The sequence below is a fragment of the Orcinus orca genome, chromosome 4 (genome assembly GCF_937001465.1).
Source record: "Orcinus orca chromosome 4, mOrcOrc1.1, whole genome shotgun sequence".
Lineage (NCBI taxonomy): Eukaryota > Metazoa > Chordata > Mammalia > Artiodactyla > Delphinidae > Orcinus > Orcinus orca.
In genome coordinates, this window is record NC_064562.1 from 117,431,293 (window position 1) to 117,457,516 (window position 26,224).

General features: G+C 44.0%; 1 protein-coding gene across 3 annotated transcripts in view; it reads right to left on the reverse strand.

Annotated features, from left to right (window-relative positions):
- Positions 1-26,224, reverse strand: part of STX18 (syntaxin 18) — a 122,540-nt gene that overhangs the window by 35,049 nt on the left and 61,267 nt on the right. The window contains exons 1-6 of one of the 3 annotated variants that reach the window (XM_033427858.2): positions 24,481-24,626; positions 19,280-19,347; positions 19,113-19,185; positions 6,525-6,640; positions 4,694-4,771; positions 4,468-4,534 (exon numbers count right to left, since the gene is read on the reverse strand). In XM_033427858.2, coding sequence (XP_033283749.1) covers positions 4,468-4,534; positions 4,694-4,771; positions 6,525-6,633 — 254 coding nt within the window. In that variant the 5' untranslated portion in view covers positions 6,634-6,640; positions 19,113-19,185; positions 19,280-19,347; positions 24,481-24,626. Of the gene's footprint in view, positions 1-4,467; positions 4,535-4,693; positions 4,772-6,524; positions 6,641-19,112; positions 19,186-19,279; positions 19,348-24,480; positions 24,627-26,224 lie in introns of those variants that run through there. The other 2 variants (XM_033427857.2, XM_004269628.4) reach the window with 2 other exon arrangements.

Below are 26,224 nucleotides of genomic sequence, written 5' to 3' on the forward strand. Positions count from 1 at the left end.
GTCCTTCACCTCAGAGACTTTGGTCTAAGCCAGGGGTCAGCATGCTTTTCCTGTAAAGGGCCAGATGAGAAATACTGTAGGCTTTGTGAAAGAACATATATGGTCTCTAACCCCATATTCTTCTTTTTTTCTTTTGCTTCTTGTTTTACAAACATCTAAAAATATAAAAACCATGTTCTCCTTGAGGGCTGTACAGAAACAGGCTAGATTTGGCTTGCAGGCCATAGTTTGCTGATCCCCTGTTCTAGGTGGTGACTAAGACAAAATCACAGGTGGGGGCAATATGGAGAGGTTGGTAAAAGGGTACAAACTTTCAATTATAAGATGAACAAGGTCTAAGGATCTGAGGTACAACATGATGACTATAGCTCATAACACTGTATTGTATAACTGAAATTTGCTAAGAGAAAAGAACTTAAATGTTCTCAGCAAAAAAAAAAAGGAAAAAGAAACTGCTATATAAAAAATAAATAAAATAAAATACAAAAATTCAAAAAATAAATAGGTAAAAAAAAGATAAATATATGAGGTTATGAATGTGTCAATTAACTAGATGGGCAGGAATCCTTTCATAATGCATACATATATCAAATCACTACAGTGTACTCTTTAAATATTTTAAAATTTTGTACGTCAAATACAAAAAAAGCCAAAATTAAAAAAAAAAACCCACAAAATCATTGCTATGGACTTAGTATCACATCGTATCACTTCTTGTTTTTTTCATCTCTATCATCATTATCATCCCCAACACTGGCAAAATTTATTGAGCTGTTACAATGTGTAGGATACCGGGTTAGGGGCTGTGGATATAAAGAGGTAAAAGACAAAATTCTGCCTTCACCAAGCTTCCAATCTAGTTGGAATGAGAGGACCAAATCATAAATAATACTGTGAGTACGTTCTTTAAGTACCAAATAAGTATGGTGAGAGCATGTGTTGTAAGTATACCAGTTTTTCTTTAAAGAAGGAAAAATGGAATGCAGCAAAATTTTTATCTTTTGTAACCAACCTAAGGGAGTAAATAATAAATAACTCAAGGTCTTACACCTGGCCATGGGATTGGGCACTATTTCTAAAGTGTGTTTGCCAGGTGTTTCAAGAGTAAAGGGCTCCACAGTGAGCAGGGCTTTCACTTAGAAAGATGGAATCAAGGCACAGGGTCAGTGTAAAGACTCAGGGAACTCTATACACTAAGCGTTTCTCAAACTTGTTTGACCATGGAACCTGCTTACAGAGTAACACTTATTTTATTTAGGTTGCCAGGATTTCCTCAGAATATCATAGGAAATTCTCACATTATCCTTTAGAATTAATAGTAGGATGTGACAATATTCTGATAGTTAACTTCAAGCTACAATGATAAATTCAGAAGGTGCTGTAAACTTGTCTAGACTTCCTATCTGTTGTTTCATAACCTGTGCAATGTTAGAAGAAACATCATCTTTCAGGCAATATGTTTTATCAATCTCAAGTCTCCCTTGAAGCAGAAAAAATAGCCAGGAGTTCCCACTCTAAGAATATCACTGTACTAGCGAAAAGTGATGTGTTCAAATGATGCACCCAAACCCAGCAAACTTTAAAGTGAGGTTAGCCATGGGCAGATTCAGGATCAGCCGACTCACCACTGAAAAAGAAATAGCAATTTGAAGAGAAGCCCTACTATTTTAAGTTTGGATGTGTTCCTGGATTTTTGTATAGTTTATTACACCCAAACAGAGAAAATGCTCTGAACTCGTGAAAAACAATATCAGAGGTTAGTTTTAATTTCCAGATCGCCACCTCAAACCTCTTCCCAGGAAAAAGAAAGGCGATTGATATTCAACCTGATTGCTTTCTGGAAAGGGGAAACGTTTCTGATGTTTTAAATTAGAGCACATACCCAGGAGGGCATCTGTTGGCTATTTCAACTTAAATCTTAACCAAAATATTAGTGCTTTCAGGTGATCAGGAGGATATGGGTGTACGTCAAACCCTTTGGGGATGACAAGGTCACCTGTGCCAATGCTGTGTCTATACTGCCCACAACCTTTCCATTTTATAAGCTCTCAATACATAGACCTGAGGATCCTGTAATGAGTGCCTGTGCCCCATTCCTTACTTCACTCAAGAACCCTTAACTGAGCACCTATCTTGTGCTAGGGTCTGATTAAGGCACTGGGACCACAGAGAGAAAAGACACAATGGTCCCTGTCTTCAAAGGACTCTCAGTCTCATAGCAGGAGGAAGAACAGAGGTGAGACCCCAGCAAGAGTTATCACCATCTGCATGCTCAGCTTAAGGCAACTAACAGCAGGTGCAACTGTCAACTCAGGTAGCACAGTGCCTAGGGATGGGTGAAGAGAGCTACATTTGACAATGGTGCATCCTTCTAAGAAATGGAGCAGGCATGGAGGGAAAACCCCAGAAAGCTCGGCTGAGACTACGTCTGCCTTCACGGGCAAAACATTTTCACCCCGTCTGGAATAAGAGCCCTTTGGTGTGAGAGATTAGTGCGATATTACCATTCTATGAAAATAAACACCATCAGAGAATAACTTTTCTCTTACACTGTGAAAGGTTTAAAATACAAAACAATCAGACTGCCCCTTTACTAACAAATATGCTCTTCTTTCACCAAGAAAAAAACAAACATGAGAGTAGCAACAATGCCATAAAACATGAGAACTTGGGTTTCGCAAATCTATTTTATAAGAATGATTTTTAACCATAACCATCACCAATGAAAACAAAATAATACAAAAACAAAGAACCCACCAATCCAACTTGACAGTGAAAACAACTCTACTTAACAGCCAAATTATCTTCAGGAAACTTGCCATTCATTCATTCATTCATTCCACAGTCCTCACTGAGTGGCTTCCCTAGACTGGGACAGGCATCATGCCGCACACTGGGCTAAGGGGGCGTACTAGCAGCTTTCTAAGAGTGGAAGTGTCACACCTGACCATGACAACGCGCAGGGAACCTACATCGGAAGGAGCTACTAATAGGGCCCATGGGAACTGCGAAAGGCCTTAAAGAGCAAGCAACATCTTAACTGGGGCTGGAAGTATAAATAGGAATTGGCTTGCCACGTGAATATAGGGGACAGGGGCAGGGAATATAAATATATATGTGAAGGGCATTCTGGGCAGAGACCTCAGCAAGGATTAAGGCATAAAAATTTCAAAGAACAAGGCCTCTTTAGAACACAAAGTAGTCAGGTATAGTCAGAGCATAAATCCATGGAGACCAACTAAGAAACAAATCGTTACGAGCCTGGAATGTCATGCTGTGAAGTTTAGCTTTGTAAAGACACTGGAGCAAGGGAGTGATAAAAGTATACGTATGTTTTAGGCAGATGCCTTCTGGGGTAAGGTGAGGAAAGAACTAGAAGGGAGGGCTGGACTACATTGTGAAGGGTCACACAGTTATTTCCCTCAAGGTCCTCTGCTCAAAGTAATTGGCACAGGGCAGCTATCTGACAGGAGACGAGAATGAACTTCACTGCCTAAATGAGAACAATTCCCATCTGATCTTAATTTGTCCAAACCTCTGCTGAGAACCAGGAACTGAGGAGGCAGCTGCCAAAGCCTCTTCTTACTTTACTCAAGGTACCTGTTAAGTCTCAAGTGTCAAGGTCCGCCTGAGATAAGGAAGCAGAATTGGCATCTCTCGCTCTGGTGGGTGTGAGACCCAGTGACCACGCACCACCTCTCGATGACAAATCACACACCATCAAGGCCCTAACTTCTCCTCCAGGACTTGCTTTGGGCAAATACTCTGCCTGCCCTCCTGCCTGAGCCTGGCCTGCTTTCTTCCTCTCTAATCCCTTACCCAGATTATTTTCTTTCAGCATCCAACACAAAGCCCATTGTTTGAGAAATCTGCCCTGGTTAACCTGACTTCAAATCTGAGTTCAGCTATGTGACACTGTGCAAGTAACCCAAATTCCCTGAGCCTCAACTTCCTCTATAATATGGGGTACTAATACTTTTTAATAGAGTGGCTGTGAGCACTAAATGAAATAAACATAGTGCCTGACACATGGTAAATGCTTCAGAGCAGATAATAGTATAAGTTAACGTATATTAACCACTCAACGGCAAGTGTTTTACCTACATCAACTCATTTTATTCTCACAACAACCCAACAAGGTAGGTGTTATAAACCTTTCCATTTTACAAGTGAGGAAACTAAGGCACAGAGAAGTTAAGCAATCTTCCCACGGTCACACAGCAAAGCCACGATTTAAACACAGGCTGCCTGCCTGCAAGCTGGAGCTCTTAGGTCCTAGGCTTTGCTACTCAATGGTACCAGTCCCACCCTGAACTTGCTACAGATCTCACTAATTATGACATATCCTGATTAAGTTAGCTTATTTTTCATGTTTATATAGCAACCCAGTCTGACTCTAAAGCATAGTGCTCTACAAACTTTATTTGCTATTATTAATTAAAGAACACCAATGGAGACAATACTTACAATCTTTTCTTGTCCACCACTCGCTTAACTCGGATGGCTCTTTGTTCTGAGTAAAGTTTACATACTCCTGTTCAGGGGAAAATAGCAGAGACCACTTAAAACTGCTTCTCAGGCAAAGGTATCATTAAATACAATGAGACAGGACAGTCTTCAGCTAGCAAAGCTAAATGTTGCATCCCATCTATTGTGAAATGCCACATTTGCCCTTTAAGATAAAATGAAATACTTTTTAAGTAATCTTCAATGAAATCCAAAACAGCACTCCTGTGCTCCTTCACTTGCTGGGAATGTATCTCCTTGTGGGCTGTAACAGAAAAGGACAATATTCAGGGCTCTGTATTCAATTATACAGAAGAACAATTCATCTTCAGCTTCCTCACAACAGTTTCTTTATTAGAAGTATTCTTAAAAATACAGCTATAAAACAAGTCTTGTGTCAAGTGACATTACATTTTTAAAAGAGTAAGATTTATTAGGCTTTGTGAGAGTAAAAGATTCAACCTGCAGAAAAACTAGTCAAATAATTTATGGGTTATTACAGCACATAGGGATGGCATCTGACACAGCCCTCTTCTTGAGTGCTGACCCTGTTCGTATTAACAGCACCCAACGTTCAAGCTGACCTTCAAGTAACATGTTTAAATCAAACTCAGAGCACACACGCCCCCTGTGCCTGCCTGTTTTTCAGCCTGGAATGCTCCATCCTCTTCCCTCAGCCATTCACATTTCCTTTAGACACCGAGTCAAACCTTCCTTCTCCAGGAAACCTTGATTCTCTGAGCCACAAGGATGCCTTTCTTCTGTGAACCATCACTTCTTCTTAGAGTCTGTGCCAGTTACTTTGCTAAGACAGCTCCGGTTTATGAGAGACTGAGTACCTACCATGTGCAGGCACCCTGTTAGTACTTCACGTAAATCACTGCTATTGACCCAAACAATGCAAAAGGCAATTCTAATTAGGCCTGTTTTACACATGAAGAAACTAAGGCTCAGAGTCAATAAGGAGGCCAAGGTCACTTAATTCCTCAGTTTATTAATGTTCATGTATATTTTCTAGGTTATCTCAATGAATGTCCTTAAGGGCAGGGGGCATGATCTCTTTCTACCATAGGGCCCCGTCATCTGAGATTCACGTGAGGAATTTAGCTGATCCATGAAATTATACACAAAATTTTGTGCATATGTATATTTTTTTCTGGCAGGAATGTCTATAGCTTTCAACAGACTCTCCAGGCTGTCCATGGAAGCTTCCCAAACAAAGTCTGTGTCAAGCACAACAGCATCTGGACAGTTGAACTCTATGCTGTGTTAATGGAATCTGTATCTGCCTAAGCAAATTAAAAAAGAATCAAGGAAGCCACCTCAGCCTCTCAGTAAGATCTAAACATCAGTGAAAGTGAGATGATAATAGTAACCCTAATGCTAGCTATTGTTCTAAGGATGCCATGAGAATTCTCATAAAAACCCTAAGCAATATACCTAAGAGATATACGCTGAGAAATATCTCCATTTTATAGATGAAGAAACTGAGACCCAGGGCGACTAAGTGACTTGCCAAAGGCCATATGGCCAGAACATGGTGGGGCTGGGGTGGGTACGTAAGCAGCCAAGGCTCCAGAGTCTTCCTCTTAACGATGAGAGTCTGATACTGCAGTTTACTTTAATACTCTAAGTAGAGAGTTCAGAGACCTTGTATCCTTGTCCACATGCCATCAACTGCTGCCCCTCTCAGTGCCACCCAGAACACAGGCACACACGCACACACCTCCACACACGATTCATCTTCTCTGACCCTGGTCCCTTGGTAAATTTTTGGTTCTGTGTGGAGAGGTCCTTTCCACCTCCCTCTTCCCATCTGTTTCACCCGAATTCATGGCCTTTTCATTATTGTTAACAGCTTAGGTTAAAACACTAATCAGGAAAAAAGAATTTTAAAGTTCTGAAACCTAAATCGAAATAAGAACACAAAAGAGAGCTTTACGCGGCTGTGCCACATGCATGATGTAAGTACTGAATTGAGTCACAGCTGGCTGGCTGCATCTTGCGGGGCACGGCACCTTGTGTTCTCAGCTGCTGGATCGCTTCTGAGCAGGTCCTCATGAATGTCTGAGCATCCTGGTCTATCTGGTCTCGTTCTGTGTCCGTCATTCTCCCATATTCAGACATGACATGGCTAACAAAGAGAGAGAGAGGGACAAAATTAAAGGGCAGCAGCAAATGACCACACGTGGAGTCACGGGGTGTGAAAGGAAGAACAAAGTTCCCTGCTGCCGTGACGTTTAAGCTGCGACTTGAAGAATGAGGAGGAACTGGCCAGGCTAAGAGGTGGGAGAACGCTCTAGACAGTAGAACCAACACTTACGAAGGCCGTCAGGAAAAGCTTCCTGAAGACCAAACTGGAGCAGGCCACGCCAGCGAGAGTGTGGCGGGCCTGGAGTGGAATCAGGGCCGGAGCACACAGGCCTTGTTACGAGTGTGGGCTTTGACTGTGAGAACAGCGGGGCAGCTACTGACGGCTGTCACAAAGCACACTGACAGAGTTGGAGTCCCCCAGAGGAACCCCTGGGGGCTGCACGGAGAGCGCTGTGGGGACACCATTTGTGAAGAGCTGTTTCAGGCTGGCATTTCTCCCATGTTGACAAGTGGTCTTCAAAACTCACCATGAAAGAGTTTTAGAACCATTTCACTTCCCCTGATAATCAGTTAAAACTCTAAAGTTACTGAACAAGTAAGGGTGCCCACTTTCAGTAATGCCGCACCCTGAAGCTGTTGTAGCTATATCTCTGTGCTCATTTCTGTAAGACATGGGTGGGTGCTGCAGCATTATTATGAACAGTGATGAGACACCCTGGACACTACAGCTGAAATTCAGAATCACAAAATGTCAAGTTAAAAGGGACCTTAGATAATCATTCCACTTCCACCCACCAGCCGCACTAGCCCCCGTTCCCATCCTCACTGAGAATAAAATACAAAGTCCTGATATTCCCAACCTCCACCTGTGACCATACTTCCTGCCTCTCGTTCCCATTCACTTTGCTCCAGTCACACTGGCCTCCTTGCTATCCCCCAATCAGACACACAACCTTCGGCAGCCTGGGCTCTCTCCCAGCAGATGCCTGCCCTCTCTCTGCCCTCGCATCTCTGCGCACACGGCCTGACCAGAACCAGCCCCACCGACCACCCCCTGTGCCACACCCAGCACTTGCCCTCAGTGGTGGTCACTGCCTGTGTTGGTTATTTTTAGTTTTTATTTTCTTTAGTCTCCCTAATTCTTTTGTTTTAAATTGAAGTACAGTTGATTTATAATGTGTTAGTTTGAAGTGTACATCAAAGTGATGCAGTTATACAGATTCTTCAGTTATACAGATTCTTTTCCATCATCGATTACTGCAAGATGTTGAATATAGCTCCCTGTGTTGTACAGTAGGTCCTTGTTGTTTATTATTTATTTATTTAATTTTTTTTTGCGGTACGCGGGCCTCTCACTGCTGTGGCCTCTCCCGTTGCGGAGCACAGGCTCCGGACGCGCAGGCTCAGCGGCCATGGCTCACAGGCCCAGCTGCTCTGTGGCATGTGGGATCTTCCTGGACCGGCGCACGAACCCATGTCCCCTGCATCGGCAGGCAGACCCTCAACCACTGAGCCACCAGGGAAGCCCTGTTGTTTATTTTATATATAGCAGTATGTATCTGCTAATCCCCAAACTCCTAATTTATCCCTCCCTACCCCTTTCCCCTTTGGTAACCCCTTTGTTTTCTAAGTCTGTTTCTGTTTAGTAAATAAGTTTATTTGTAACAATTTTTTAGATTCCACATATAAGTGACATCATATGGTATTTGTCTTTCTCTGTCTGACCTACTACACTTAGTATGATAACCTCTAGGTCCATCCATGTGGTTGCAAATGGCATTATTTCATTCTAATTTATGGTTGAGTAACATTCCATTGTGTGTGTATATATATATATATATATATATATACACACACACACACACACACACACACACACACACACCATATCTTCTTTATCCATTCATCTGTTGATGGGCATTTAGGTTGCTTCCATGTCTCAGCTGTTGTAAATAGTCTGTGCTGGTTATTAAGTCACTGTCTCTCAGCTCCAAAGCCGCCCTCCCACACTCTGCTTTGTGATGTGAGGGCTGCAGCTCCCCAAATCACACTACTCCTCTCCGACTATACGTTCCTTACCTGGCTTGTTTTCCTCTACAGCACTCTGAAATAGTAACATCCATCTCCTCCCAGGAGAATGCAAGCTTCACGAAAGCAGGGACTTTGTCTTGTTTACTTCTGTTTCCCCAATACCTAAAAATGCTGTCCCCCACACAGTAAGTGTGCTAACATTAGCTGAGCACTTAGGATGCGCCAGACACTATTCTCGGTGCCTAACATGTATTTTATTTACTTTTTAATCCTTGCAATTCATTCATTCACTCACTTGTATACTAGCCCCCCATATGTCAGGCACTGTGGCGGGGCTGGAGGTTCAAAGTTAATTAAGTAAGGCTCATTTCTGATTCCCACAGAGGGTACCACACCACAGGGGAGACTGGCACAGACACGGGGGGCACAGGAACTGCGGTGGATGGCACTGGTCTGGAAGTGGACTGTGGGACCCATGCGGGGAGTGGTAAGTTCATGCAGGGGAGGTGCTGGGCAGGTGGAGAGGAAGAGTCTCCACACAGGAGACAGCGGGAGAAGACCTGCTCCAAATCCCCAGCCTGTGGGTCATGGTTGGAATGACCACATAACGTATGATCTACAACAGGACACATCTGAGAATGAAAGGGAAAACAGAAGTATACCAGGTGGTCCCTGTAAACCAAGCATCCTAGCTATGGACCTCTGGGACCCCCTAATTTATTTCAAGGGGCAGCACATCACATGCACCTGGTCAGTGTCTCCACGCTGAATGTGCCTAGCATATGTCTACACAATTTTCCAAAGGAATGCAGACGAGATTATGATAAGTACACATTTATTTAAAGTTACCAAATCTGCATTAGCTGTTTCTTCAGTATCAACAGGTTCCCCCAAATACAACAATCATACAAAATACAAATATGCCACTATCAACTGGAAAGGAGTCCCTGCGGTACAGAAGGTGGGGACTGCCGGCTGGCTTAGTCATTGGAGGATTTTAAACAGAGGAATCTGCATTTTGCATGGGGTCTTCTGTGGTCGCTGGCCTGGAGGTGGATGAAATCAGACCCCAGTTAAGAGGGCACTGAGCATCCAGGAAGAGATGAACAGAGCCTGGGCAACGCCATGTCAGTGGGGGAGAGGAAGCATAACAGATCTGAGAGAGATCTCACAGACCGGGTCTACAAGACTGGGCTGACTGGGTGTGGAGGTAAACGAGGAGACGCCTAGGACACAGAGCACAGAAGAAAGAACAGGTGTGGAAGGAAAGATGGTAAGATGCAGGGCCAAAGACGGCACGGAAAGTTCAGGACGTGACAGATGAGGAGATGGAGCAACTTGAGAAAGGGTTCAAACTCTGATTCTGCTGTGATGTTGTAAGAACAGCACTAGCTATATAATCGGTGTTTGAAACACTCATCAAAAGTAACGAACGCTTGGCTTGCCAGTGACATAGCCCCAAATTAAGAATCACCATAACAAAATGACTACTATTTGGAAAAGGTTAACCATCTGGCCAATAATTCCAAAAGATATATTCTCACGGGACATGCACACCTAACTTTTTCAAACTTTGATTTTATTTCCTTTATGATGTGCAGAGGAATAATTTTATTACAGACTTCAATTTATCTAAATTTTAGATTCAGTTTAAGGAGATTACGTTAGGTATAGGTTTGGATTAGTCAACTTATTTCAGGGAGAAACAAGGAAAAAACCAGAGAAGTAAGTTTATTCACTGGTTCAGAAATTTAAAGGAATAGGCTTTTAAAAATTATCTGGTTGGTTACTATGTTAAGAAAGGGCGAGTTCAAAATTACAAAATACCACGGACATTCTGCCTATTAATTTAATATGCAATTAGATACTTCCTGAAGACAGAGAAGGAGAGAGAATAACGTAAGTTATTTTAGACTCTGTTCCAAAGGTTACTGAAAAGGTTTGGACAAAAGTTAAAGACCACGATCTCATTTTTGCTATAAATATTAATTATGAGCAAGTGTAGTACCTTGCCCATGGTATATGCCCAATATACGTTATGAAATGAAACTGTTAATGTCTGGGCTACATGAACAAAACATAGACCCTGCTCTCAATAAACTCTATCACAACAGGTAATGTCCACAGGCTTATGTACACAACTATACATCATAAACAAAGGTTAACAGCCATATAACACTGTCCATGCATTAACACTAATTCACTGTTCTAAGCACTTCACATATATTTACCCACTTAATTATCAAAATTCTATGAGGTGGGTACTATTATAATTCCCATTTTACGCATGAAGCAACTGAGGCACAGAGAGGTTAAGTAACTTGCCAAGGTCACACAGCTAGGAATTAGCAGAGTTGGGATTTGAACCAAGGCATCCTGGCTCCATACTCTTAACCACTGCTCAAAGCACTTCTTGAGTCATAAAAGGTAGAAGAGTTCAGAAGAGGGGATGCTTATTCCCTATTAGCTAATCAGAAGGAAGGTGATCTATGAACTAAATCTTGAAAGGCAGGATGTAGCCGTGGGAGACAAGAGCAAACACTCTGAGCAATAGAACGGAATCGGGAGAGAGGGAGCCTGTCTGGAGAACAGTCAGTGGTTCAGTTTGGCTGGAGCACAGGCTAGGTAGAAGCGATGAGTTCTTGGTGGGCCTCCAGTATGACTTGAGGAGTTTTATTCTGTAGCCAGTGGAAAGGCAGAGCTTGATGAAGATAAATGTGGCAATTCCACATTTAGCTGGAAGAGAGGGGGAAAATCAGGTGATGGGTTATGGAAATCAGGCAGAGAATCCTGCCTTATTCATCTTTATATCCCTGGCACAGGTAGGGGCTAGTAAATTTCTGTCGAACTGAAGACAGGAGCCATGGTAGAGCGTGGGTGGCAAGACTGAAAAGGGGTGATGGATCTGAGATGTAAAAATCGTCAGGAACAGAGTAGATGTTGGAGGCAAAGCATCAGCAGACCCTGAGATCTGGGGCCTGGGTGAGCAAGAGACAGTAGTAGAAACAAAGAGCACAGAAGGAAGAGGAGAAAGAACTGGAAATATGAAAGAAAGAAGCTGCTAACAACACTTGTCCCTATAATGCAACTCAAAAGGACAGAAGTAATGCTCTTGAGACCAGATGGTCTACGATTGATACTTTGTTTTCAAAAGTGAAACCAGGGCAAATGGTCTTCTAAACACTTTGTGATAAAATCTAGACAAAGTAAAGTTCTGAAGTTCTATAATTTATGAAGGAGAAAGGGAAAAGTCACTGTGACATACAGCACAGTGGCCACAAAGCTGACACAGGACTGAGGTTACTGACGCTCACCGCAGCCTGATCAAGAGAACAGAACACTGGTGCAGTCCACAAACTAATAACAGACTGCTTTCACATGACGGACTCAAAAAATATTTGGTTGCCTGGATTTTGTTTAATTGATCTGACTCTTTCCATCCTAAACTTCTGAGGGCTATAGGAAGAGTCTGGCTCCTGGAAGAATGCCAGGAGTGGGAAGCAATGAGAGAAGGGCCATTTGGAGTTAAGAGTCCGGAGACCGGCGCTGTACGGAGAACGGAGAGTTACTAGCTCACCAGCAGCTGAGTTTAGGATCAAGTGGGAATCAGACAGAGATCAAAATATTGGCTTTATATGATTACTAACCACACATGGCCCCCTAATGGTGCCTGGCAATTATGCGGTATGTTCTCACTGTGTCTGCTTTCCCACTCTCCCAGGTGCCTGTTTCCTATCTTCTCCTCACAGCTCAAACCTCCAACACCTCCGTCCCCATCTGCAGCATCAGTAATAACTGTGCTTCCTGGTTTCTGAGAGCTCCTCCAAGCTCTCCCCACCTCGCTTCCCATGGGCCGGCACACTGTGCCTTCTCCCCAGCTACTAAGGATGAGGTGTCCATCTCCTAGCTCTGCCCCTCCACCTGGGCACCAGGTTGGCCCCAGTTTCTCTCTCGTGCACCATCAACCGTAAAAGAATTACTGCGCAGACACGGTGCTCAGGCAGTGTCTGGCACACAGTGAACACTACACGTGTTAGTTCCTAATAAAATCAATTTTCCCCGTCTACTGGATCTTTCCTAGCCACATACAAACATGCTGTTATTTCTCCCAACTTAAAAAACAAAAGGAAACCTCTCAAATCCATGTCTCCTACCAGTTACTGTCCAATTTCCCCGCTTTTTTCAGTAAAACTCCTCTGAGACGCTTACAACCCTGTCTCCATCTTCCTGACTATTCTCTCTCGACCCCATCCAAAGGGCCTTTTGCCCTCATCCCCCCACTGTGGTCCTCACTCCCCAGGGTCACCCCTGGGTCATCCCTCCCCTCAGTTACTTTCCACAGATTGGATGGAGCTAATGGCTCCCCTTCCCCTGATTTGCTTTCTCCTCTGTCTTCCCCGACAACACACTCTCCCGTTTCCCTCCTATCTCCCCGGCTGCTGCTCGTTTTCAGGCTTTTTGTTGATATCTTTTACCCTCAGTCCCTCAATCTCTCCACTGTCTACGTTGCTCCCTTGGTGAGTTCAGCTAGGCTCGTGGCTTTTTTTTGGTCGGCGTATATACCAGTTCTACAATGACAAGTCCAAATTTATGTCTTCAGCTTGAACCTCTCCTTGAACCTGAGACACGTATATCTAACTGCCGGCTCAACGTCTCTATTCAGATGTTTAACCTGTGTTGCAAATATGCCCCAAACTGAGCTCCTGCCCGCTCTCTTCAAACATGCTCCCCCATCTGGGTTGATGGCAATTCCATTCCTTCTAGCTGCTCAGGCCCCAAACCTGGAGTCATCCTTGCACCTCTTTTTCTCTCCCAGCTCACAGCTAATCCATTAACAAATCTCGTTGGCTGTACCTTCAAAATAATTCCAGAATGTGACCTCGTTATCACATCCACTGCTAACCCCTCTGGGCCATGCCATCGGCATCTCTCGCCTGGACTGTAACGTAACCGTAGCCTCCCAGCTGGTCTGCTGCTTCTGTCGTGTCCCTCCACAGATTATTCTAACACACTAGCCTTACTGATCTGTTAGAAAGTTACTCAGATCCTATCAACCCTCTGTACGGACCTTCTAGTGCTTCCCCCCTAAGAGTAAAAGCCGAGGTCCTCACAAGAGCTACATGAGCCGTTAAGACGGCTCACGAGATCTGGCTGCTGCCCCCTCTGAGCTCATCTTCAACTACCACCCCCCACACTCCCCAGTCCCTCCTGCTCCAGCCACCCTGGCCTCCCTGCTGTTCCGTGAACCCTCCAGACATCCTCCTGCATTAGGACCTTACACTTGCTGCCGTCTTCTCCTTTTGGAATGTCCTTTCCCTGGATGATATCTATATAAACAACTGACTGCTTACTTCTTTTAGGTGTTTACTCAATGTCCCCCCCATCTTAAAAAGTCCTTCCCTAAGCTACGTTTATAAACTTGTACCCTCCCTGACATTTTCTATTTTCCCTTCTCCCCTCCCCTTAAAAGCATTTATCCTGCTCTAACACTATTATGTTTTACTCATTTATTTTGTTTCTTTTCTATCGTCCTCTCCAAAATATAAGTTGCATAAAGGCAGGGACATTTGTCTGTCTGTTCATTACTGCATCCCATCATCACGAGCAATACCTAGGATTTAGTAGGCTGATAAATCAATATCTCAAGAGCCAAATACTTTCTGAATGACCTCACTTAATGCATGAGGCCGACCTGAAGAGGCCTGACACACAGCTACACAACTGTGCTCCTTAATAGGTCCCTCCCGGATTTATTTCACTCCCACCCTGAGACCTGCGGGCACCCCCCCTTCCAGAGCCTTCCCTGGAAAAGTGGAGGCACAGAGGGGCAGGGAATGTGTCCATCCTGATGACAGGACCCCAAGAGAAGAGGGAGGAGTAAGCCTGAGGCTCTTCCCAGGGCCAACCAGGAGGCCAGGCTCCTCTCCTCCCTCATTGTGGCACCTTCCCACGCCCCAACCCCAGGGTCCACATTTTCGGGGGCAGGGGGTCGTTGGAAGGAGAGAAGGAAGCCCACAGGTTCCTGGGGAATGGATGGTCCTCCCCTCAGCAGAACCTGAAAAGCAACAGAGACCTATTTCCCTATCCCAACCCTCCCCAATATTTTGTTTTCTTAACTAGTTCGGCTTAACATGGTAACCCCAGACAGAATGTACTCTACCTGAGGCAGAAGACCCAAGAGACAGGGGAAGGGGCTGGGCAAGCACGCTCCACCCTCCTCCCAACTCCCCGGTCAGGTCAAGGCGGGCGGAGTGAGAGCAGTGAGCAGAGGGGTGGCGAGTCCTGTGCCGCCCCTAATAGAAACCACCTCTCCGGAAACGGAGGCTAACGGGGTCAGGAACAAATAAGTAAGACAGGTACCCACTTCCAAGTGGCTATGTACCTTGTGGACGGAGCAGACCTATAAAGGACTAATTCCAAAAACATTAGATTAACATCCTCCTACTCTATTTTGACTTAATGGAAACTCAGCTCAGTGAAATTGAAAAGGTCTAAAGGTTAATTTGATAAAACTGATTACTCAATTAAAAGGTGATGTTCCTTTAGGAGACATTATATATTAACCTTTTAAACTGGAAATTGACAGTATGGTTATTCTATTAGTAACAACAACAAAAACCAAGTTTCTCCCCCAGGTGGTATTGTTTCGTTGCCAGGATATTGAGGAAAAGGTACATCTACCAGAAGTGGAGGAATCAGTTTTAATTAAAATCATTCAAGAGATCCAGCCAGAGGCTACCTAGGTTGCATGCTGTTCTAGTAAAATGTCATTATTTAAAAAAAATTAAATGGGTCAATAAAGTCTGAGCTCTACATTGTGGAAAAGATTACAGCTTCCTAATTATGCCAAGCTAACATAGCTTTATGGGTCTGAAGGTAATATTTCTCTCCATTCCATGATCACACTCCATCCAAAATCTTCTCAGTAACAAGCCAAGGCCAGCACATTGCATTGGGAGGCAGAGCAGTAAAAAAAGAAAGGCTTTAAACAGTCTACCACCTTTGGGAGGGAGAGCTTGATGGGAGAAGATAAAGATGGCCTTTCTCCATCTGGAGAGAATGTAGGGCATGGAGGGGAATGCTTATTCCCTAGTCCTCCTGTTTCTACATGAATCCACTCCTCTAGCGTGACACCTAACCTCAGCATCCTCCCTCCTGCCCCTCCCTTGGGGGCAGGGACTTCTCTGATTGGCAGCCTGGCAGAAGGACCTGGGCATGGGCGTGAATACACATGGAGCCACAGCTCCTCTCTGTCCTCTCCTCTGGGATCTGCCTGCCCTCTCTCTCATATGCTATCAGGGGCCTCTGTGCTCTCTGTGCTCCGGGGCTGTGACCGTTCAGTGGCACTAATGGCTGAGTGCGTCTAATTCAGGAGCCTTCAGCAAGGTCACCCTCCTGCAGACCTAACCTCTGCCGCCACCCTAGGTTTCACTAGTGATCACGCTGAGAACACGTCCATCTCTGTCAGGTCGACTTGACTCTGGCATCCTCTCTCTCTCTTTCTCTCCCTCCCTCCCCCTTCTGGCAGGAAATTAGAGGTGCTTGCTTTATCAACTGACCACTGCTGCAACCTCATCACAGGTCAAATGGGATTCCAATTCAGGTACCATTCACCAAGGGACTTCTATGTGCCAGGAACTCTCACACATCTCTTTTAATCCTCACAAGAACATTATCCACACTTTATTTAAAAACAAACAAAAAAAGCAAGCACAAAGATGTGAAGTGAGCTGTATACACTTACGTGATTAATACATGGCAGAACTGGGACTAGAACCTAGGTGTGATTGACCCTCCAAGTCCCTGATCTTTCAAAGGGACCAAAACAGGGGTAGGAGTGAAACTCAGACTGCACTGGCTGGCCATGAACTGCAACTGGGAAAAGGAATTAAAGACTGAGTTTCTATAATGGGGTAATGACTGGTCAAGACTAAGAAAGCCTCAGGAGCTCTAGTTCTGCTGACGCTGCAGCCACACAACCAGTAAGTGGCAGGGTGAGATGGGCTCCAGGGAGCCTGGTCCTCCGCCCCAGAGTGTGCTGCCATGGTAGCCGGGAAAGGGGGAGGCCGAGGCCAGCTGCCCACTGTCCTGAGCAGGGGCATGAGGACTCGGAGTTAAGTCCACACCTGCTCTGGAAACACTGACACACTGTGTGGAGCTGAGCTGTGCTGTTCGAGGAGAAATGCCTTAATCCCACCATTATAATCAAAAGTATAAAACTACTGCAAAGTTACAGAATAGCAGCCTTATAATCTTTTTATAAATCCACTGCTTTTTAAAAAAATTTTATTTATTTAATTCATTTTTGGCTGCATTGGGTCTTCGTTGCTGCGCTCGGGCTTTCTCTGGTTGCGGCGAGCGGGGGCTACTCTTCGTTGCGGTACGCATGCTGCTCACTGCGGTCGCTTCTCTTGCTGCAGAGCACGGGCTCTAGGCACGCGGGCTTCAGTAGTTGTGGCGCGCAGGCTCAGTAGTTGTGGCGCACGGGCTTAGTTGCTCTGCGGCATGTGGGATCTTCCCGGACCGGGGCTCGAACCCATGTCCCCTGCACTGGCAGGCAGATTCTTAACCACTGCGCCACCAGGGAAGTCCCCTCATTGCTTTTTCCTTTTGCACTGCATTTCAATTGTACTGTCTTATTTGAATCTCCTGACAAGTGGCAAGTGATCATCACTCTCATTATTTACAGCAGGGCTCCTTAAACCTTTTCTGGAAAGGGCCACATAGTAGACATATTAGACTTAGAGGGCCACACAGCCTGTCACAGCCACTCAGCTCTGCTGTCATAGTGTAAAAGCTGCCAGCGATAACATTCAAATGAATGGGTGTGGCGCTGTTCCAATAAGCTTTATTTACAGACACCAAAAATTTAATTTCATATAATTTTCTTATGTGGTAAAATATTATTGTAATTATTATTATTATTTTTAAAACCTGGTTTTATTTCTTATGTATTACAAGTATACTGTTAGGAGGGACAGTGTATTTGATTAACCAGGGAAGAGGAGGTGGGGCACTGGCCCAGCATCTTCCCTTAATTTCATCTTCTTTTTTTTTTTTTTTTTTAATATTTCTTTCTTTCTTTATTTTGGTTGCACCAGGTCTTAGTTGCGGCATGCATGTGGGATCTAGTTCCCCGAACAGGGATGGACCCCGGGCTCCCTGCATTGGGAGGGAGGAGTCTTAACCAGAGGCACCAGGGAAGTCCCTATTGTTATTATTTTCCCTCCAGCAATTTAAAAACATAAGGACTATTCTCAGCTCACAGGCTGTACAAAAATAGGTAGCGGACTGGACTTGGCCTATAGGCTGTGGTTTGCTGACCCCTGGTTTAGAGGAAGACACTGCATTTTACAGATTAAGTGACTTTCTCAGGTTTGCACGGTTAATAAGGGGACAGGGTGGCCTGAACTAAACCAACCTTTAAAGCATTCACCTGGCTGGATGCCTTTTCAAGGAAAAGGGGAGTTAATAATGGATTTCCATGAGAGATCTCTACAACCACTTATTTAACCTAAGTTGTAAAGTACTAAAGAAAGGAGCTGGAACTGACAGGCTTATACCAGTTTTATTAAGCTTTCCAAAATGACTGTCGCTTCCATTTTTATGCACTATAAAATTAGCATCTGATGTACATACACCTTTAGAAATAAAATTTACACTGCCATCTAGTGGTGACCAACTATTTTAACTGAGAGCTTTAAAATAAGGTTTTCTTGGTACTAAGCATTAGAATAATTTAGTATATTCCAAAATTATGCAAATGAAATACAGTTAAAAGTATGAAGTAGACAAACTGGTAGAGATTATTTAAAATTCACCTGGGGCATAATTATTTTCTCTGTTAAAGAATTTATATGAAACATTTTCATTTTTGCATATATTGACAAAGTTTTTTTAAAAATCAGATTTTTTCTGTATTTTCTAACTGTGATAGGAAGGCTTCTGAAGGGCAAAATCCTTTGTTTTATAATGATGAACTCCTAAAAAGATGCTTCTAATGATGTCACTTCGTATGTCTAATCCAACTTTTCCATTAATTTAGGTAATACACTTGAAGCTGACTCCTATGGTAGAAATGCCACACTAAAGCCAGGTGCAAATGTAGGTCAGGGAAGAGCAGGAGGCATGATATCTGCACGGCGGTGTTCCTGTGTCTACTGAGAGCTGGAGTCTTATTCCAGAAGCCACTTTGGAAGGCTTGATCAAAATGCTTTTTCTTTTTAAAAATCAACCTAACCAAAAGTTTCTTCACTAGAGGCAAGAGCTCTTGTCTTTCCAAATGGCATTTTTACATGACCTGCATTATCTCTTCATTTGCTCAGCAATATGCATTCAATGAGAAACTGCCCCATTTCTCTCCGCATGTTTCACAACATATATGGCACACAAAGAGCTACAGACACATGGGAACATCAGAATAGGGGACATTGCTGTGAGGATATGGTGACTTTGAGGACATGGGGTATGGCTGAGCTTACCTTGGCTGGGGGGAGCCCCTTTTTGCTCTGCAGATATTCTTCCACTGCCAAACTGACCTTCCCCATTACAACCCTAAGTTAGTAAAAAGTGAGGACAAAAAGCTCAAAAGGAATATAGGTATGGAAAAGAACAGTCACTAAAATCACGGTAAGAAATAGACACTTACCTATAAGCATTAATATAATCTTTCCTGTGTTCGAGAAGAAAATCTCTCAGTTTGCCAATGTGTGAAATCTATAATGAAAAGAAAGCAAACGATTTATATGGATAAATATGTTACGCTCATATGCAACAAATTTTAAATTAGTAGAGAATGGAATGCAGGTAGTAAAAAGATTTTGAAGCTACAAACTGGATATCTCTGGTTTTAGACTCCTGTATAATCACTGACTTGTTGGGTGGCTTTGGGAAAGTCACCCACATTCCTGGGTCTTGGTCTCTTACCGATGGTTCCTTCTTCCTGTAATTGTTGTGATCTGTGACATAACGAAGAGATGATCTCTAAGGAACTTCGAGATTCAATGAGATAGTACATGTCTAGTAACTACAGAGCATGTGCTCAATAAAGGCCAATTCCCTTCCTTATATGTCTTATATCCAAAATTTTATAGAAAAATATTCCTTCTTCCAAGTGTTCTAGGGGATGGATTCTAAGGCTGGAGCTATCAAGTGTATAAATAGGGCCCATGCAGAGCAGCAGAATTAAAGAAGAGAGGCAGGAGCAACGATTTATCCCTACACAGCAAGTCTCCATTTTCCCTACTTCCACGGATGAACAAAACAGACACAAAAGTACAGAGGACGGAATTTGTGATGGCTCATTTCTAGTACTAAAGCATGTGTCAGGTAATGTGTGTGGAATGAGGGATTAAGAAACAAATAAAATAAAAAGAGGTAGGAAGAAACCTAGGATCATGGTCAACATGGACAAAAGTGTTTCCAGAAGGAGAGAATGATTAACTAAGTTGGTGGCCTGCTCTGTCCTTTGACCACAGCTCACACTAGTTTCCTCCTAATGTCCTTTGTACTTATTCCAAACATACGGAGCCCCATCCTTGAAGGATGTGCTGAACTTTCATCTTTTTCATGAAAGTTTTTCTGTCAAGGCCAACTCAGGCTAATTTTCACTTTGCTCTGAACTTAAAAGCACTTCTGCATCCCACCCACTGGGCACTCAGCTACACACAGCCACGTCCCCTGGCTTCACTTTTGCATGCACGCCTCTTTCTTGGGGGTTAGGAACCACGCAAGGAGAGGCTGCACAGCTTCCCGCATGGCTCTAAGCACAACATGAAGCCCAGAAGGTGTCAGTCACTATTTGTGGAATGAGTAAATGTTTAAATGCAAAAATAGTATTTACCACTAAAGAAACATTCAGCATTTGTCTGGAGACAGGTCAGTAAGGGTTCAGTTAAATTTCTCACAGAGTCTAGACTAAAAGCAAATATGGTTCAGAAAAGCACCCTTAGGCATCTATAAGAGCATGAATCGAAGAAAAACTGAACTATGGCCACAATATTCATTTATTTATCAGATTACAAACAACAACTGAGACAGCCAGAGTCTGTGCAGCATCCCTGGCTCCGTGAGGAACTTCCCCACACACGACCTTGTTCTTTCACAGCAGCCCATTGTGGGCACTGACGTCACCACGCTCATTAACCAGGTTGGGAAAGTGAATCTTGCAGAAGCTAAGTGACTCGTTCCCAGTCACATGGTTAGTGCCTGGTGGGGCTCAGAGGTAAGCCTGGGACTCTGAGTTCAAATTTGTCCCGTCTTCCACCACTAAGCCACAGCTGCCTTCCTCACACTCTTACTCCTATTTTCCACTGACGCTGCATTTTAAAATCTGACTTTTAAGATTGTTGGGAAAAAAATTTAAGAGATGTGCAAATAAGGTATTTACTGTACCACATACAAGATTTAATCAAGTTAAGTTTAATACATTTCAGTGGTTTCCATTCCCTTCCCCAACCCCTGCCTGCAAGGGGCCAGGTAAGCAGTGTGAGGGAGTAAAGCAAGAGGAATGGAGGGTGCAGTGCATTGGGCAGGGATGAATTCTGGTTTTAAAACCCACTGCAGCCAAAGGAAGCATCTCTGCCGGCCGACTTGCCAAAGGGCAGCTAATTGTCATCTCTGGGCCTAACCAATGGGATTGAGTCCAAACCCCAAATGCAGCACTCAAGGCCCTTCACAATTCAGCTCCAAAAGTCCTGAGCGGCCTCAGTCCTGCCGCGCTCCCCACAGACCACAATGACTCATTACCGACTGGTTTCTCTTCACCAGAGTGCAAGCTCCTAGAGGTTAAAGGGTCCTCTCTCTTTCCCCAGAACCTGTCAGGCACAGTTCCTGGTGCAAAGCAGAGCCTCAGAAACTTTTACTAAATGTTGAATAGATAGTGGGTACTGAATAATCCCCAAAGGATTATACCTACTGTGGTAGTCAGGGTAATGCCATTACCTCCACCCAAAGATGTCCAAGTCCTAACCCCTGGAACCTGTGACTATATTATGTTACATGACAAAGGGGAATTATCGTGACAGATGGAATTACGGTGCTCATCAGTTGACCTTAAAATAGGGAGAATACCCTGGATTAATACTGGAGTATCCAGGTAGGTAGGCCCCTATGTAATCACAGGGTCCTTAAATGGAGAAGAGGGAGGCAGAAGAGAGAGTCAAAGCGATGCAACGGGAGAACAGCTCAATCCAACACTGCTGGCTTTCAAGATGGAGGAAGGGAGCCAGAGGATGAAGGCAACGTCTGGAAGCTTGAAAAGGCAAAGTAATGGATTCTCCCCTAGCATCTCCATAAAAGAACAGAGCTCTGCCAGCACCCTGATTTCAGTCTAGGGAGTCCCATTTTAGACTTCTGACCTACAGAACTAGAAGATAGTAAGTTTTTCTTGTTTTAAGCCACTAAACTTGTGGTAATTTGTTACAGCAGCAATAAGAAACTAATACACTTTGTCTCAGTTTGGGGTGCTATAACAAAATATCACAGGCTGGGTGACTTTAACAACCAACACTTATTTCTCACAGTTCTGGAGGCTGGAAAGTCCTGGTCAAGGTGCCAGCATATCTGGTGCCTGGTGAAGGCCCTCTTCCTGATTTGTAGAGAGTTGCCTTCTTGCTGAATCCTCACATGGTGGTCTTGTGTCTCTTCCTCTAAGGGTACTGATCCCATTCACGAGGGCTCCACCCTCATGACCTAATTAGGTCCCAAAGGCCTCACCACTAAATACCATCCCATTGGGTAGTAGGGCTTCAACATATGAATTTTGGGGTGACACATTCAGTCATAGCATACCTGTTTAAAGCCTTATCCAAAACAGTTTTTTTTTTTTTAAAAAAAAGGAGTCATAGTTTTCAATGAAAAGTTTGAATGGGCCCAAAGGAATCTACTACGTAGGCTAGACCCAGCAGCACCCCCCAGCTTTAGCTAATTTCAGTCCACCAGGGTAGAATGGTGCAAGGGGATAAGTGCCAGGAACAAGAAGGCCCCGCAGGCATCTCAGAAAACATGCTTACAAGAAGTTTCCCTTAAGTACAACAGATGTGATCCCAATTTCTTATGACATGATACCTGAGATTTGCTTCAAAATAATATGGAGGTGGGGAGGAACACAGGAAAGAGGATCAGTCCTGCGCTGACAGCTGAAGATGGGCACGTGCGCACAGGCGGGCTCCTTACACTCTCGGCCTACTTTAGTACATACTTGACATGTTTTCTTAACAAAACATGATTTTTTAAAAAATCTCCCATTTTGCACTCTCTTTTAACATGTTTGGTGATTCTGAAGTACAGATTTTCTGCTGCCAAACTAGTAATAACCCACATTTGAACCAACACCTCAACCCCACGCAAAATCTCTAGCTATTTTATTTCTAAGTACTTGCAAGCCTTGCTTAAAGTTCCATTTAAGTGGATCAATGCCATTTAAAAAAAACCACCACCAACAAAACCTTCATTGAGTTTACTACGTGCCAGGCTCTGTTCCAAGATCTCCCCACACATTAGCTCATCAAATTCTCCCAGCTACACAAGATGGGTAACATCATCACACCTATTTTACAGATGAGGAAACTAAGTCAGAGACAGGGTAAGTAATTTGCTCAGGAACACATGGGGTGAAGCCTGAATGGAACCCAGCATTCTAAGTATCAGGCTTGAGTTCTTAATGCCCAGATTTAAGCACAGATTCTTGGCAGGTGGCAAGTGCAGTTTCCCAGTATAGTAATCACAAAGAGGGATGACTGGGAACCGAGAAAAGCATCCAGTGAGCAACAGCAAGCTGTTTTGTCTTGTGTCTGTATTCAACAGTGCACTACACACCTGATGTTACCCAAGAGTGACATACCAGGCACGTGTGTGCCAGGAAGTGTGTGAATTGCTCACTATGTGCCGTCATCGGCTCCCCTATAACAATCAGTTGAGTTAGACGTTACCCCCATTCCCGTTTGATAAACATAGAAACTGAGGCCCACATGAGGTCGGTCACAGGATAATAAGGGGAAGAAGTGGCATGGATCACGGGTCTGTATGACTCAAAGGCTAAGTTATTTATTCTACATTATATGGTCAAAAGACTAATAAACTATTACTATTTAGCTTATTTAAGTTTGAGGCTTTTCTTCACAGAAATATAAACTGGGTTTCATGTGACAGCATTTGTATATATTGATTTTTAAAATGTTTTCAACTACAGTGGATACAGAAAGATCTGCAAGAAAGGTTTTTTGAATGTTTCCACGTAGAGCGCTCGTTTTATAAGTCACTCAAAGTAGGAACGTGCCCATATCCAAAGTGCCTGTTTTTACCACTGAAGTCTCCTCCTCCAAGCTCGGCTGTTATTCCTTGTGTTTGTGACACGGGAGGCTTGGAATTCGCAAGTACCATAGGGATGCTGGGAGGAAGGCCCACAGCTGTGAGCAAGGAACCAGGATGGTCAGAAAGACTGGCGGTGCAATGGCGACCCGTTCACCCTGAGTATCAATCATCAAACTGCCTCAAAACACAGTTTAAACAAGTAATGAAGGCAACTTCCAGGACTGGGTCTCTTCCCCGTGTCTGAGTTCCTCTACCTCCTCGCCTAGTGCGGGGCGGGGTATGAGCAGAGGAGCAGACTCCGGGCAAAAGACTGAGGGGTTTGGGTGGAGCAGGGCAGACGAGAGAAACAGGTACGGAATCCAGGGAGTTGGTTGAGCTTCTTGGTTCTAATCTCTGCTCAATCTCCACCACTTACTCTGAAAGGGACCTTGATTCCCCCCACCCGCTTCAGGCTTCGTGTGGAGGGACCCCAGCTGGACAAACTTCCTCTTCTGTCTCCCAATGCTTCACTCACGCGTCTGAGGGAAGAGGACTTACTGGTGTAGGGTTTGGAGACAGCAGTGAGCACACTCGGCAACAGGCAGAGAGGGTCTGTTCTGGCCAGCGCTCCACCCATATCTGGCCACAAATCTAAAGCCAGGTTCTCCGTTTGGCTTTTTCAGTTCTGACTCCTGTATTTCTTTCAGGTAGTTCCAAAATTGTGCTGGGAAAAAAGAGGTGTTTTTAATAAACTCCCTAAACTCTTAACCTTTGCCAACTGAAATTTTGAGCAAGTTGCTTAATCTCCCTGAGCTTCACTACAACGGGAGGGCAGTAAAAATGATTCTTTAAAAATAGAAATAGCACGAGTTAATAGCTAACTTTTATCGAGCACATGCTGTGTGGCCGGCATCAGTCTAAACACTGTGCATCAATTAGCTCATTTACTTCTCCTAATAACCCTGTGGGATAGGTTCCACTATAATCCCACTTTACAGATGAGAAGACACTGAAGTAACACACTGCATATAAATGGTTCAAAATAAACAGGGGACTGTGACTCCCAAACCAAGCGCCTGTGTGCTTTCAGCCTCTGCAAGTCTGCCCACGAAGACAAACCTACCGTCCCATCCGAGCGCAGTGGGTCTCTGAGGGCTGCTCTCACCACAGTGCACACAGAACGTTTTAAGATCAAAAGTGCCCAATGCTGAGATGCCTTGTTCAGGTCAAATGCAATGTCAACAGCTATGGGTCAGCGCAAAGCCAAGAGCCACACTCCAGGGTCAGCCAGGATCTGGCTTCTCCACAAAGCTGATACTCAACTAAACAGTTGTTTAAACTCCATTCTAAAATGACAGGCATTCATGTGACTCATCCTTTTCTTTCTCTGAAGATAAATCAAGTTCACTTTTAAGTGACTGTATTCTAATAAGGCTAATTTCAAAAATCATCAAGACACTGAACTTCCCCACAAAACACACCTACCGTATAAGCAGACTGATTATAAAAAACAGTAGCAGTGGTCTCTATATTAGATGCATTTGACAGGGAAAAACAGATTCTCACATTACCTGTTGTTACACATAAAGCTTTTACTAGGAGAGACCAAACAAAGACATCCCAATATGTGCACTGCTTGACATGGACTCAGCCCCAGGGACTCAACCCCATGGATGGTTGCCCACAAGCATGTTGCTGAATGGAGGGAAAACCAAGGTTGCGCACAGCATGTACTTAGGTAAACTATATGAAATACAGACCTGAAGCTGAACCCACAGAGAGAGAGAGGAATCTAAAAGACTGCTCATCAAAACACTGATGGCTGTCTGGGTGGTTAAGATTTGAAGACTTTGCTTTTTCCTAATACCTTTTCGTACCTTAAAATTTTTCTACACTTCGTATGTGTAATCTTTGCAACCAGACAAAAAAATGTTTTTAAACAAAATGGTAAATCTTGCCTAACTAAGAGTGTATACTGACTGACTCCCCAGGCCCCGCAGGGTCAAATCCAATTCCTTGAGCCTGGGACCCCCTAGTGTTCCTGGCCCTGCTGACTTCTCCGGGTTCAGAGCCCTCCCCCATCTCCCAATCCCGGTCTTCTGACTTACTCCTACTCTGCTCAGGGGATACACCTCCCGGAAGTCTTCTCTGCCATTTCCAGGCCAGGTTAAGGACCCCTCTCAAGCCTCTCTTTTTCAGGGATGTCACCATCTTGTTTTGAAATGTTTTCATGTCTATCGGACATAATCTGCTCAGGCATATGCCTAGCCCAAAGCGGCTCTCCAAAAATGATTTAATGCTC